General features: G+C 39.7%; 1 protein-coding gene across 4 annotated transcripts in view; it reads left to right on the forward strand.

Annotated features, from left to right (window-relative positions):
- LOC116313381 (receptor-type tyrosine-protein phosphatase mu) overlaps positions 1 to 15,942 on the forward strand; it is a 158,286-nt gene that overhangs the window by 33,052 nt on the left and 109,292 nt on the right. For all 4 annotated transcript variants that reach the window (XM_031731057.2, XM_031731058.2, XM_031731059.2 and 1 more), the window contains exon 2: positions 3,710 to 3,832. In XM_031731057.2, coding sequence (XP_031586917.2) covers positions 3,710 to 3,832 — 123 coding nt within the window. The remainder of the gene's footprint in view (positions 1 to 3,709; positions 3,833 to 15,942) is intronic.

Genomic DNA, 15,942 nt, shown 5'->3' on the forward strand with positions numbered 1-15,942 from the left:
CACGTCAATAACAACTTGTAGGCATTATAGGAGACTTCCCAATACTGAATATGATACCAATTGCCTTGTGCAGCAATTAAAACAATTCACATTGATTTATTGCTTGTTCACACCCTGTTACCCTGTCCTAATGACACCCTGAAATTGTCAATGAAATAACAGTGTAGGTTATTTCCACTCGCTCTTGTCAAATATCAAATCCAGATAGCATTAATCAGGAAACATGGCTGCAGAGAGACTGTATTACCCCTTTACATTCTTATTTACCATTATATTTGTAATTTATTCTTAAACTATAGTCATTTTAATTGTTATTGTATAAACTTTTTACGTCACATGCTGCTAAAAATGGCAGATTACCATCCTTGTGTGAATGGCTTATTTCATCCACCTGCAAATGTATGCCACTGAAAGTTTGGGGTGTTTAATGGCTTTTTTTATTCAAATTAAATGGGCAACATGAGAATCATTAATGGAACTGTTAATGATGTCTTTTGAAGAGGATGAAGTTTCAAACAGTCCTTGCCCCCCGCCCCTCGTTCTGCTGATTTATCATTAAACACAGTGGCATTTACAAAAAAATAAAATAAACCCATTAGAATTGAATTAGAAATGGGTTTCTACTTACTGCATATTCTTTTAAATGGCCTTTTTCTTCTTCAATGTGTTCGAAATCCTCGCTCCTCTCCCACTGACTCGGAATATATTTTTCTCCTCGTCAGTGCCATCGATTTGAATATCAAACACCAATAAAAGCCACCTCTTTGATTTGTTTGAGCTCCATCATGCTGTGAGAAGAAGGTGGGTGGCACAAAGTGAAGGATCTTGGAACTATCGAGTCAAAATATTGATGGAACGGAGCCAGTCCCTGTGACGCTGAAGCCAAAGAATCATGTTAATCATGTTATGTTCTCCAAGTTACATCTTGGCAACGCAGGCATTTTTATTTATTTAGAGTGCAAGTTGAGTGAGCAATGGAGTACATGCTCTTTTCCAGCACTGCCTTCAAACGCCTAGAGTTTTGCAGTGTCGCCGGTCGTGGACGACCACAGCTTTTTATCAGTTTTGAACAGCTTTAAGCGAGCCGATGCAGGTTAATAGCTTTGCTTAAGAGCGTACTGATAATGATTTTTAGTATTGCTCACCAAGATTCTCAGCTAGTCATTTCAGCCACCTGTTACTGATGCTTCACAGTAAAACCCTCTGAGGTCTAAATTATCATTCATGAGCAGTAACTTTAACAAAAAGGATTTCATTTTCTTTTTCTTTTTGGATGAAATTGAAATAGCTTTTGATTTATCAGTTTTCTTTTTGAGCCAAGACTTGGGATCAATATTCAAAAGCCACTGATCACATATTGTGTTGGCAAAGGGTTACAGGTCAGAACAATTATAAGTACATGTTTATTGGCTTTGCACATTGAACAATAAAAGTACAGGAGTGTAAAATCACAAATTAAGGTTTTATTTTTAATTTGTTTTTTTTTTTTTTTTAATTCTTATTATTTCAGCAAAATAAGCAATCGCAGCAGAAGCTAATGCAATCATGCACGGTAACAGTAAATTGTATAAATCGTGCGATGACAACAAACATCAACATGTTCAGCCATACTTACTTTTGGTCTGTCATCAGGGCAAGCAAAGGTTTTGTGAGTAACATTAGTGGCTCTGCTTCACATCCCTGTGAGAACGGTCTTCTATTTTATGTCATTGTGTTTCATCTTTTGAGAGAAGTACCTGCTGTTTGCTTATTGAATGCATGACTAATGTTTGAAGAGCAACTTCTAAAGTTTAAAATGAAATTCATTTGCATCAGAATATTGTTTTTAAAGCTAAATTGGCCTGTGACTGCACATTCAACAACAAACTTGTCAGAGTAAACTATGGTCATATCACTCACTTTATTCTTAGCAATCAGCCGCCCACTTGGCTACATATCTAGTTTAAACAGACCAAAATAGTAATATCTCTTGGACTTGTTGCCTTCCTGTAAAATTCAAATAACCTTAGCTTAATTCTGGTTTGATGTTTTAACTCATGAACAGTATTTAGTTAATATTCTTTATCATGTCTGACTGTCTTGACTGTCACCTCTTAGCTGCTCTCAAACTTTGTAAAATGCTAATGTCTTTCCAAAGTCCTTGTAAGCAAGTCTTGCTGTCTTTGTAACATCCACAATTCATAGAACCGTAGTTATATCTGTAACCCTTGTTCAGTGGTCACGTTGACATAGGTATAGATTCATACGTGAAATCTAATTAAAACCGCAAAATTGGGTTTAAAAAGCTTGTCTTATAATTTAACCAGGCAAACACAATGTTTCTCAACACTAGCCCATTTGTGTCAGGCATTTGCAAATCATGCTTGCAGCAGGTCCAACAACAGTTGGCTTGAGGTTTCCTGGTTCAGCTCTTGTAAAGCAGATGATTAGGTCTGCTAGATTTCTTTCTCCAGTCTCATCATAGAGGTACATCCTAGTGAACCGGTACCTTAAATAAGGCCTGTGTCTCTTATTAACAAGGGAATGAATTTCTGGGCAAGCTCTCAAAATGCCTCAACAATTTTTATTTTTTTTTATTACCTGTGATACTTTGGCAGTCTCTTCCTTTTCTTGTCCGCCCCCTCATAAAAACAGACAAAGCAACAAATATATCATCAGCTGTTGCCCTGTGGAGCTAGGTATTAATTATCCTGTGTTCTCCTCATTTGGCCACTCATTTGCACATGTACTGTAAATGTCACCAGAGAAATAAATGGGAAAACAAAAGCCCCAGCTCGTAGCCTTTATGCAGCAGAATGTCAGAGGGAGCTTGTAAGAGATGAGATATTGGTTTTGGCCTAGCATAGATTCTGGCTCAAAGGACATTCCCAGAGGCAATAAAATTTGTATGTAATCCATGTTTAGAAACTTATTAACAGTGTGCCAGCAAACATTCTCAGATTTGCCATTTGGATTCATTTCTGGCGAGGAGCGGTATATAATGTGCTGTACATCTGTTATCAACAGAGACCTAATGTAATCATCTGAAGCGGCGCTGTGTAATTTCTTTGCTGTCTCTGAAAATGACGAAACGTGGTTTTAAAATAGTCTTTCCAGTTCACGTTTTTGACTCTTTCCAGCCAAATATTGTTTAGGCTTTTTTTTTTTTTTTGTAGATTTATGAGTGGGTTGAAAAGCACTTTTGGAGGGAGGCAGCTCAACTCTCACTTCTTTGTGTGGCCTTTAAGGTGCGAGGAATAAAGGGGTATTTGTATTCATCGATCACACGCCAAGCCTGGGTGAAGCCTGGCCCTAATGGTTGCTTGCTGTCATTTTGCAAGCAGCTTGTAAAAAGGATTAGAGTGGCTTTGTGGAGTAAGAGCGCATGAACAGCAAAGTTCTGCGGTCGGCAAGGAAAATAAATCAATTTATCCCTGATGGTGGTGTAGTTTGGAAACATAATGCCTAACGATGATGGAGTTTGGACACTTCATACTTGTCATTGTGAAATTGGACTGCCGTGTTGCTAATGATGGTAATGTATGTTGTGCCTCGCCTACAACAGCAATCCTTCACTCTGTCTCACTTAAATGCATCTCATTGTCTGGCATATTACATTATGAATACCGCTGACAAAAAATAGGCGACTTTAATTTATATATTCATTCATTTGAGCAGGAAGTTAATGGAAAACTTGAATAACCATATAAATTTCTTCCTTTTGTCACAGGCGATTGTACTTTTGAGAAGCCACTGGCGGCATGTGGATACAGCCAAGGCCGAGATGATGACCTCGACTGGGAGCAGGTCAATACCAGAGAGAAGTCTCCATCAGATCCATGGATGCCCTCAGGTAAGGACCTGGCTCCTAGCTCAGTGAAGGAAAGAAATTATTCTGTCATCATACTGAGAATACTTCATTGTGATAGGTTGCCCATTTGACCCAGTTTTATTTCAGTAGCAGTCTTCTGCAAAAATGTTTACATAAAGGGATTCAAATGGACAACGTGTGGTTGAGAAATGGTATTGGAGTCCAGGTGAAGTGAAATCTTGGCCCTTGGTGATTGATGTGAAACCATTTGAAGTCGAGCTCCAAGACATTACTTGTGTTAAGGAGGCAAGCTATATTCACCTAAATAGACCTAAATAGATACACAGATGATGCCACTAATTTAATGGTATACAGTGGACCCTCGCTATATCACGGTTCACTTTTCACGGCCTCGCTGTTTCGCAGATTTATTTTATTTATTTATTTTTTTAAGAGCGCATTGTGTTCTGCGTCCTGATCGGCTGATTGGCATTTTCAATCAATCTCGTGCCGTGTCTCCTGTACAGTACAGAATGCATTCAGCTTCTCAAATTTACATAAATCTTCTCTAGCAGAAGACAACAAACACAACAGTGTCGGCGTCAAAGTATTATAAGGCGCATTAAGCAAAACAAAACAGTCATAAGTCAAACTTTACTCAACTCATTCTTCTTGCTTCCTCCACATCGTACCATCGATTCATTAATGTTGAATTCTCTGGCAGCTGCTCTATTCCCATGTTCTGGACCTGAAAACAGGGTTTGATCTTTGATTTCATTCTATAATACTGGACTTATTTTTCTACGAAGGTTTGAACTTTGAGAGTGTTTAAACAAGAGAGAAAAGTGTCAAAATGTCGATGCCTGTCTGAGAAAAGTGTATAAAGTGTGTAGTGAGGGGCTTTACAGCCTTAAAACATCTATAATAATTGTAAAAAATAAAGTTAACTACTTCGCAAATTTCACCTATCGCGGGTTATTTTTAGAACGTAACTCCCGCAATAAAAGAGGGAACACTGTATCTTCAAAAATTTATCATGGACAACAATCAGAAAACCACATTGTGTAGATTGTGCTGTCAAAATAACACTGAATGCTGGGAGTACTGGGTTTGACCTGGGCAGTGGGGCAGTCTCCCCATGGGGCGTTTGGGGACTTACACAGGATTTATATTTGTTTGTTAAAAAGGTACATCAGAACTGCAAATCCTACTGAAACCGAAAGTATACAAGTTATACTGAAAGTATAACTTGTAAATGTAACTACACGTCGTGTCAAAGCATCCCTCAACTTTTGTGACTGGCCTGTTCAGTCCTTTTGCCAAGTATCCTTGGCAATTTTACGCAGTGTGGTGTTGGGGTGGAGAGTGGCCACTGTCTTATGAGGGGTGCTCGTCTGCAACAGTGTTTCGATGGATGGTTTCGTCTCAAAGCGACAAACTCATGAATGCCAGAATCCAAGTTTTCCAAACGAAGCCCTGCATTATAACAAAATGATCACATCGCCTGCTAGCGGTTTTAATGTAGTGGCTGGTTGGTGTATGTGAGCAGGTACTACTCTTTAATTTTGTAAGCATTTGCAGAGAAAACAATATTTCAGCATTTCTCGCTCGTATTCCCACACCATGCCCTTAAGTTTTATTGATGTGGGATGTTGATGCATCTTGTTTCCACAACAATCCTGATGCACAGGATCTTTGGGACAGGCACATGAACTAAAACAAAAGCAACATTTGATATCAGCGCACTCTGATCCATGTTAATTGAAGAAGTCTATCTGTCGGCAACATATTGAAGTTCATTAAAATGCTTTCCCTGCGTTTTGTGTCTGTTGCACACAATTTGTCTCTTTAATGTTCCATTGATCGCGTTTCATTTGATTTGAAATGCAGACATATCACCGCCACTGAGCAGAAGGCACCTAAAGAGTTAGACTAATGGAATGATGCTTTCTTTCTTTCTTTCTTTCTTTCTTTCTTTTTTCATCTTCTAACAAAGGTAGCATTGCAAACTAATGGATATTGTTTTCCTCCTCCTATCTGATGCCTGATCTCACCAAGGCTGCATCACAGATAGATTGCACTGGGCCCCCCAGTGACAGAAGGGGAATTAATTAGCAGGTCCTCACTAATTTTAAGCAGCTAGTGCCCAGACCTGTTTGTGTGTATATCAGGATGCTGTGTGCTGAACTGCCCCAGAGAAATTACTTTCCATAGAAGGGAAGTCTCTCCTTTTTTCCATCGCAATTGATTAATGTCGTGACACGTGGAGGCTGGGCAAAGGTTACAGTGAAAGCCTTGACCTACAAATTAACACCTCGCACATGATCTAAATTTAACATACCTGATTAAAATCCCATGTCTGGTTAAGCGGTGTCCCTGATTGTGCCTCCTAGTCTGAGTACACTTCAGACAGGCTTGTTTTCTATCTATGCGTCTTGAACTGGGCCTAATTAACAGGTTGCAGCTCTTTCTCCATTTCACAGTGTGAGCACTCAACCTGCTGCGCAAAATTGTAATCTCTCCTCTTTGACCACACTGAAAGGGATGTGAAATGTAGTGTGCTTGACAGATGAAATTGTTTTACGGCTACTAGAGTGGGGGTTGATGGGTAAAAATGCATTTAGGTGAAAGCCACACTGGTGGAAAAGCTATCTCACCTCTGATTGCTGCCTTACTCTCAACTTGCACTTATGAATCTTCACAAAACGACCTTATCATGCTCGGAGAGAAGATTGTTATCCTACCTGGTGTGCCAGGATGGAAATGGAATTGAAGTAGCAGAGAACTGAAGGCATTACCACCTCGGTACCTTTTTAAAATTTGTTGGTAGCCACAAACGGTCCAATCAGAGGTGTTGTCACTACCAATGCATGATTTAAATGATGCTTAACTGCTTCTGGTTACTTTAGTTTTCCAAGAAAATTGATTTCTTTTGAGGTTTAAACTAAAGTGACACTGTCCTCTGTCATTTTTAATATTATTGTTTAGTTGCCCACATTAGACTTGAAATTAATATTTAACTTTTCATTCACTGGATTATCAGATTTTAATTTTTTATTTTATAGTGTACTGCAGTTTGTTTGGGGGGGGTTCAAACATTGGACTTGTTCATCGGCCAGTATCCTCAAAAGTTAAAATATTAGTGATATCCAGTGGTAATCTAAGAGGGCAAGAAATGGAAACAAAAGGAATATATATTAGTGCTGTCAGTGTTAATCTCATTTAAATGACGTTAACGCCATAACCGCATTAACGCGGCAAACCTCCGTTAGCGGTTAGCAGCCCCCCTCCTGTGTGTGGGGCTGCACGGTGCTAACGTGTTAGCGAGCTAACCGCGCTAACGTGTTGACGGAGATTTTCCGTGTTAATGCGGTTATGGCGTTAATGTCATTTTAACGAGGTTAACGCTGACAGCACAAACAATATTTTGTCATAGCTGCTGTGCACAGATTAATCCAAAAATTCAAGCCACATTTTGTGCCTGAAGCATAAAAAAGATGCCCTTTAGCATTATATGGTTTTGTTGTCCTGTATGGACTACCACATTTGTAGCTGTAACTGTGAATATCACTAAAATAGCTTGATATTAAAAGCCTGACTAGGCATGAGTTTTTTTTTTTTTTTTTTTTTTTTTTTTTTAACAGAGGTTAATAACACTCAGAACTAAAAGCTGCACACTCCTCTATTATGTGCCTGCAAAAATTTGCACTAAAGAATCAATAGGAGACATTGTGGATGAAGGTGCTGAGGCACTGTGGTTTAGTGTTTAGGCTTTACTCAAGAGAAGCACTCAGCGGAGTTTGATGTCAGCCTGCTGTAGACTCTCCTTCCTCTTACTGCAATCAAAGACCAAACTGGCCCATTTCCATGCCTGCATGTAAATAAGTACCACAACTGAAAAGTGAAATGAAATGCAACAAGAAAAACAAACTCTCTGGTTACTGAAGAAGAGACAAACATTGCTTTAAACTCTTGGTTGTTTATGATGGTCTGCGCCTTACCTAATTGCTATGTCTGGATGGAGAGACGCCTTGTTTATCCCACCATGCAGCTCTGATTGCATGCCTTGGCTCCTTTTAGTATGGTTCAGCCCAGTTTTGAGGCCCTGTATGTCTGCTTGGGCAATCCTCAGTGTGTTCCTCTCCCAAGGCAAGTGGCTGAACCCCCGGCACAACTGTCACAGTCTGCCCTGCTATTACAACAAGCCTCATCTGTCCTGAGCAATTAAAAATAAATACAAAAATAAAATAATCTCACCGAGTACTCATTCAGCTTTGGAGAATGCGATTGGATACACTTCTGTCATATTTGGGCTTGAATTGGCTTGAACAGAATCTTTAAAGAAAATAGTTGCACTTGAATAAAAGACACTTGTGATGATTTTTTTTTTCTCTCGGAGAAATGACTGAAGCTGTGGAAGTTTCTGGTAGGATGTCCAGATTCTATTAAGCTGTTTTTTGGGGGGTTTTTGTAAATCTTAGCTAGTTAGAGACTGTCTTCTCTGCTGGTGTCCTGGATGTTGCCAGTAGTAGGCTGCTGCTCTGTTTCTCCCCTGAGACTCATTCTGGGGAATAATAGCAAGAGGAAGAGAAAGAAGGTCCTCTAACTGAGATTAATTAGGGTTTTTGTATTCTACTAGGAACAATAGCACATGGAGCTCCAGCTAAATGACTTATTGTGTTATTCTTAACGTCTGCTCTAAATATGTTGCGGAGAAAAATTGAATGTTTTTTTTTGTCTCACTGTTGCACAGGGTCTTTGTTTTGATAGCACATCCCTGGTTGATAATGACACCTGGACAATGGCGAAGGATTGGCAGAATGAGGTGCTTCACAGGGTGACAATTTGCTTTCAGGCAATACAGCTTACTCTTAAACACCGAAGAGTTTGCCTATTGCATATAGATAAAGACAGATCGTTTTAAAATGGCAAACTCTTCACCTTCTTGATCACATTGCAATACGGAGGTAATGAACTGACCCTCCGTCTTATCTGGAAAACAAGTGTTGGTTGTCATGCCGAATGTGCTGTCCAAATGAAAGGGGGGGGGGGGAAGGCTAAGCACTTAAATTATGAGCAGCGAGAACACCCGCTGACTGAAGGGCATCAGAAATTTAATCAGAATGTAAATCACATCAGCAAAAGATGGGATTTGCTGTTATGAAGGGAAGGGCATCATATTGTGAACATAAGCCAGTTGCTTTTGAGCCTTTCACAACTATGTGTTAAAATCACACCTTGCACACCACCAATGGCAAGGTTAGGTTAAGCTTAAGAAGCGCCATTATGATTAGGGAACAGAGCAGAAAGTCTGATCAATTTGTGAATTAATTCCCAGGCATGAGAGACTAGCATTTTCAATTTAGCATGTTTGTGGGGTTAGGAAGTGTCCTGTGGTCTCAGCAAATTACCGATTTGGATGAGCAAGGTTAAGAAATCATGATGGAGGACATATTTACATATAGTATCTTTTCTGTATCTTAAGTGATCATAACGTGAACAATTAAGGCTAATTATAGGCGAGTCATGTGTAAAGTTTCTGTTGTGGAATGGGTTTGTAACAGGCAAATGGGCCCATTACATGACCCATTTCTTGGAATGGATTGGCAATCGAGCGTACTGCATTTTAAGACGACATATTAAGCCATTAAGAATTCTTTTTGATTGGCATGCAGCAACAAAGGATGCTGCCAGGGAACATAATAAGGGTCAGTTGTTCCACCTGACTAAAGTGACGGGGCTGAAACGTGTTCCGCATGATGGATGGTTCTGGGTGAATCGGTTTGACTCCGTCAAAGAGACCTGCCAGGTCCTTCATATGGAGAGCCCAAACTTATTCTGTGTTATTTTATCAGGCTCCTTTCATGTTTCAAAGGACACAGGGAAAGTTCTGGAAAATTGAGTGGAGGCCACGGCTGTTCACATTAACAGCCTAACCCTCACAGCGAGAGCATTTTTGATTGGTAGCAGACAGTGAGAATAGCCCTGTCTTCATTGACATTTCCAAAGCGGCCGCCGTTCTTTTCTGCGGTGGTGACCTCTGTGAATTTTATTAGCAAATGAGACCTGGAGGGTTTGGGTTTAAAGAGCGCCCCTTCATTCTGATTTCCCCCACATAATGATTTTCACAGGGTTCAGGACCTGAATGGAAGAGAAATAATGAGCACTACTCATTATTGCAAATTATATCGCCTGCTCAAACCATTACTCAACTCATAATTAATCTCAATACCATCAACCTATAGACTTTGATGATTAGAATTAGACAGTAGCGTATTTGTGGGAACTAATTTATATCGGACGGCATAAAAAAAAGACTTTCCTATCTTTTTAAGAAAATAAATCACTTCTTAAAGTAAAACAGCCATTCCAGCAGCTGTCTTAGGGTCTGTCGCTGCACTTTGTGTTGTTCTGTGTCTTGGTTAGTTTGTTGTTAAGGAAAATTAAGGAAATTCATCTTTTGGGGGGGTTTCCATAAGAGGAAATACTCTGTAATAATTCTGTAGTCTAGTCGATGCATACATTACTATTAAATTAAACTATTCAAACATTTTCTTTATTTATTATTAGGCCCTTCTCCTAGCAGAAGGAACTTTTCTTCCCATATCGATGGACGTGAGCTGTGGCCAACTCCTAACTGCTCTGCCAGCTGAGTGAGCTGTCAGGGCAAAGGATTAAACTAATGGAAGCCTTCCCTGGAGTATGTCCATGGTTCTCGCTGTATGGCTCATAATACCATTAAACCACTAAGTCTGTTATTTTGGATTACTTAATGTCCAGCTGAACTTGAGCATTTGTGAGTTTACGCTCGCTGGAAAAGCCTGTACTCCAGTAGAAATCATGTATTAGATTGCATAGAACTTCACTGACCAGCTACCCAACGTCCAAAGCTGCAGACTCATAATGGTTTGTTTTCCGCTTTTTGTTTCACTCTCAGAGAAAATAACCCATGAACTAAGTGATTTAAAGGAGCCAATTAAAAAGTTCTTAATGTCCTTAATCAAAACAGACAACTGACTAATGAGAGAAATCTATGGAAACTGGTCAAAGAGATCGATCGAGCCCCAACCGATTCTGAACGATTTTCGTGACACCTTCTAATTAATGGCCTCTACCAACAAATTGTCTCATAATCAATGTTAGAATATGTATGAGATGCATTGTGTGATGTATGTTTTTAAATGGAGCATGCTGTACTCAGTCAGTGTCCTTGTTAATAAATGTTCAAAATATTCCAGAATAATGAAAGTCACACATTTCAATTTCAGCAGTGTGTCCTTCATTTCCAAGGAACAGCAACATGAATGTATGTGGCATCTGCAGCAGGAACACTTCATCTTCTTCTCATTCATTTTTCACACCAGTCTCCATGTTCTCCACGTACAGCCATCATTGTAATGGAAGGTGAAGGTGGCCTACATTGGAATAATAATAAATCTGTTCCTCTGAATACCTTAGACAATAGGCGAGCCCTGGCCTTTACAGAGTTACAGAGATGGGCTTAGTGTGCCGAGAGCCCTCTATTTTTTAATTGGTCCTGAACACACCATTGTTAAGGTACAAGAGATGGAGAAAGAGGGGGAGAGAGAGAGAAAACACCCTTGTGCATCACTAGCACATTAGCACAGCACTAGCGCAGTGTCATTATAATTTGCTCTTACTGGCTTACTGGCTAATTATCTTGTCATGGTGCAGCAGGTCCTGCAGAGTATGTGGTCATTAAGCTCAAATGACAATCAGTGTTCTCCTGTCATCTTCTTCACCTCTCGGAGACGCTGACAATGGCAGTACAAAGAAGTGGCACGCTGTCACTCGAAATGCAGTATCTTTACATTGCCTGGCGGTCAGTAATGAGGAAAGGGAAAAGTTTTCTCCTTGTTGTGTTTGGGTTCACTGGCTCAAATCTACACAATTTGTGAGTCTCAAATTTGGTAACAGACATTGCACAGCCTCATGGCTGGAAGACATTTCATCATACGCATTTATATTACTATCACTTTGATATTTACGGCTACTGTATTAAGCATAATTAAACAAGAAGTGAGTGTGTCCTTCATTTCCAAGGAACAGCAACATGAATGTATGTGGCATCTGCAGCAGGAACACTTCATCTTCTTCTCATTCATTTTTCACACCAGTCTCCATGTTCACGTGGCACCCATTAATATTAATATTTCATGAACTAGTAAAGAAATGCTGCTTGAGGGATCAGATATTTTCATCTTTAATTACTAACAAAGAGAAGTGCAGTGCATAAATCTCCAGTGCAACACTGTCACAACGTGGCTGTTTGAAATGAATAGTAAACAGTCTGTTTTAATCATAGAGAAAAGCACTGGTGCCAGGATCTTTTGTCTTTGGAACATGAGCTACAACTGAACAATTCATCAACTGATTATTAGTGCTGGTTCGCATGACACCGAGGGTTGCTGATGCCTCAAAGAAAAAATGTTGTGGGCACCTGAGCAGATGGCTGGTTGTTATTAAAGAGACCTTACAGCCCTTTTATAGAGGCACCTGATTGTTGTTTGAGAGGCTGGGGAAAAAAAGTGTCTCAAAGTCGACTTAACTCCTGCCCTCCTTCTTGTACTTTACACAACTTCCTGCTTAGCCCCAGAAATAATCACCCTCAACACTTGAATCACAGATAAACTAAAAGTGAATAATACATTAAAAGCTCTGGAAAAAACATAGCAGCATGCTGTTCACAGTAGAGGGTCAAAACAGGGTGATCATGCTGTGCAGGAAAATCTACACATAACATAGGAAAGACGCAATCACAACTAGCTGGTCAACGCTTTATAAAGCGCGTTATATTAGAGCTCAAAACTGAAAAAATATTATCACAGACCTCGTGTGATCCAAACTTTAGTGCTACCATAAAGAAACTTATAAAAGAGCTGGTGTAATCTTTTTTTCTTTAAGCTACACTTTATTTCTAAAAGTATTCACACAACCCATTCTTAATCCGTAGTGTTTAACATGATGTCAGCCTGCTATTTGCATCTATAAAAGGCTCCAACTCCTCTGGGAACGCTTTCCACAAGGCTTAGGAGTGTGATTTGGGGAAATTTTTGATCATTCTTCCAGAAGCATGTTTATGACGTCAGACACTGATCTTGGATGAGAACGCCTGGCTCACAGTGTCTGCTCGAATTCATCCCAAAGGTCTTATGTCAGGTTGAGACCAGGATTCTTCCACACCAAACTCGCTCATCCCTGTCTTTCTGGACCTTTGTGCACTGGTGCGCAATCAATGTTTTAACAGGATGGGGCCTTCCCCAAACTGTTGCCAAACCCAGAGTCATCTATCAGATTTCTAGATCAGTGGTCCCAAATCCCCAGGCCATAGACCGGTACCAGTCCATGAGTTGTTTGGTCCCGGGCCACGAGAGTTGAGGCTCCGGTGTGAAATTTATGGTTTTCAGGGTTTTTATCATTATTTTTTTTTTTTTAATCATTTTTATCATTAACTCTGCTTCCCTGGGTGGTTTTTATTTTTTATTTTTTTTTTTCCGTGTGTTATGAATAAATCTTTTTAAAAATTTTGTTGATCTATCCGTGACACCTTAAAGGCCGGTCTGTGAAAACATTTTCGGACATAAACCGGTCCCTGGTGCAAAAAAGGTTGGGGACTGCTGTTCTAGATGGAGAAGTGTGATTCGTCACTCCACTGCTCTAGAGTCCAGCGCCGGCATGCTCTAGATAATACCGTTATAATACCGCTAACGAGTAGCAAGGAAATTTCATGACTGGAGTTGTTGAACAAGTACAACGCTGGAATTCGCTCCTGATAGCGACCAATCGACCAATCCAGCAAACATCTGCCCGCCTATGTGCTTGATTTTACACACCTGTGGCCATGGAAGTAACTGGAACTCCTAAATTCAGTGATTTGGATGGATGGGTAAATACTTTTGGCATTAATGTGTATCTGCAAGTACAGTCACAAAAGCTTTCTAAATTATTCAGTGTAGCTCAAGTTTCATAGTGCTAAAACTCTTTAGCCTACCTCACAGAAACATTGACAACCAAAACTGAAACTTACCAGTACAGAAACACTTATTATTTTTCGAATGCAGTACATTTTCTGGGTCAAACAGAATCAGCATTTTCTGTATTCATTGTTAGATGGGAACACTAGCACGTGCAAGCGTTCATCATAGCACTGTATTGTTTCAGTGGTTTATTTTTATAGCTCACTGATTTGTGGTAGATGAATTAATGATATAGACCCCTCCCCCCCCCATAATCCTCCTGATAAGCGCCAAACATGTTAAGATCATTTAAAACGGCAACTGCCTGCACCTGACGACAAACAAAGCTGATCAGGCTGACTTGGTGTCATCACAACTCGCTGCTCCTCCTCCTCCTCCTCCTCCTCTTCTGCTCCCTCTCCTCTTGTTTCATTGTGTAAACATGACAGAACCCCCACTCATTATGTGAAGCTGGAGACAGATGGAATTGGTGAGCGTTACAAGTGCAGCACAACAAGACGAGTGGGCAAGCTCGAGTCATCGATGGAACAAATAGGGTTTTGTGAGAGGCTGTTTGGCTGACACACTCGGGGGCCATGCCTGCTGATTTAGTTTGACATTATTCACCCTTTTTAACATCATATCTGAGCAGATCCCCACATGTTAAATTTAATGACGAAGAATCGCATTCACCACAGCTCTGCCTTGCATACAGCAAGCGTTTTGCTTACAGGTTGCTTGTCTCTCCTCGAAGCAAAATGTGCCTTCGAGTCATTAGCACACTACCCAAAAATGGATTTTAACATAAACTGAAGCTTTCTTTTGGCTGTGTCTCAAATGCTGTTACGATTTGTGCCATCTCATTACCAAGCCAAGCTAAATAAGATGATGACAAATAGAATGTGTTCTGCATCCCCTTGAAAGTTTGCCAATATAATAATTCTCACTTGTGTTTTATTGGCAAGAGGGTAGAGAATTAGATTAACCTTTGATATTGAACCAAAGTGATAAAATCTAAATGGGGCTTTCTTGGCAAATAGATTTCAGCTTATTGATTTCTCATCATTTCCCGTCTCTCTGTCATTGAGGAAAAACATTCCTCTCAAACATCCAGTATTTTTTTAGGGATTAGTCTTTCTATGTCTTTGTATTTTGATGAATGGTAATTATAAGAGTGTTTCTATCAATCTAAAGATGAGAGCATTTTCTCATCAAAGGTCACACGCTAAAATTGTCGCTGCTAATAGGAAAGCACTCAAAGCAGCCATTTATCTGTTCTCTACATTCCTTTATAAGATTGTTCCTTTCATTTCATTTATTAACCGTAGTGACTGCTGCAGCTCATGACCTGATTGCTAGTTATAGTTTTATTGTCTTGGAAAGCTTTGTTTTGTTTATAACTACACACACCAACAGCTCTAAGTTGTGTCGCCACGCAATTAACAGGGACTTAATTAGTCGATCAAATCTGCTGCAACATCGTCCCAAGCCTTACGAAGCACCTCTTACATGTAGCCTGGCTGTCAAATGAAAACTTCAGAGGAAATAATTATTATGGCAAAGCGCACACCAAGAAATCAGACACTGGTCTGACGCTGTCTTCATTCTTAGACTTTGTGAACATTATATACAGTAGAAATCTGACTTAATGTGTAACAGGATTAATAATTAAGGGCTACATAAAATTTCTTATAGTACATCCATTAGTTGTTGCTTTGTTTGACTTTGGACCAAAGAAACAGACCAGATTTTTTGGCTAATGATGATATATCACAAGTATTAATTAAAAAAAGACTTTTCCAATTACTTTTGGAATTTATCATTACATTTCAGTTGAAAGACATTACAAGCCGCTCAATCAAGTGTACCTACCCACTATTGGGTCTGATCTCCTTTTGCTTTCAGCGCTATCTTGATTCTTCATGCCACAGATTCAAGAAAACTGCTGCTCTCTAGATTTATTTATTTTTTTTCAGACCATTCTCTGTAAAACCCTAGCGATGGTTGTGTTTTGTGTGTTCTGAAATATTCTGGTCAGCCTGTCAATAACCATGCCACATTCAAAGCCCCGGGATGCTAAAAGCCTTATTTGTTTTCTAGTGATCACTTTTAGTTGTTTACCTTTAGCTAATGGTTTTAACTGCTACCTGTTGTTTTAACCAATATTTTCTAGCT

The sequence above is a fragment of the Oreochromis aureus genome, linkage group 18 (genome assembly GCF_013358895.1).
Source record: "Oreochromis aureus strain Israel breed Guangdong linkage group 18, ZZ_aureus, whole genome shotgun sequence".
Lineage (NCBI taxonomy): Eukaryota > Metazoa > Chordata > Actinopteri > Cichliformes > Cichlidae > Oreochromis > Oreochromis aureus.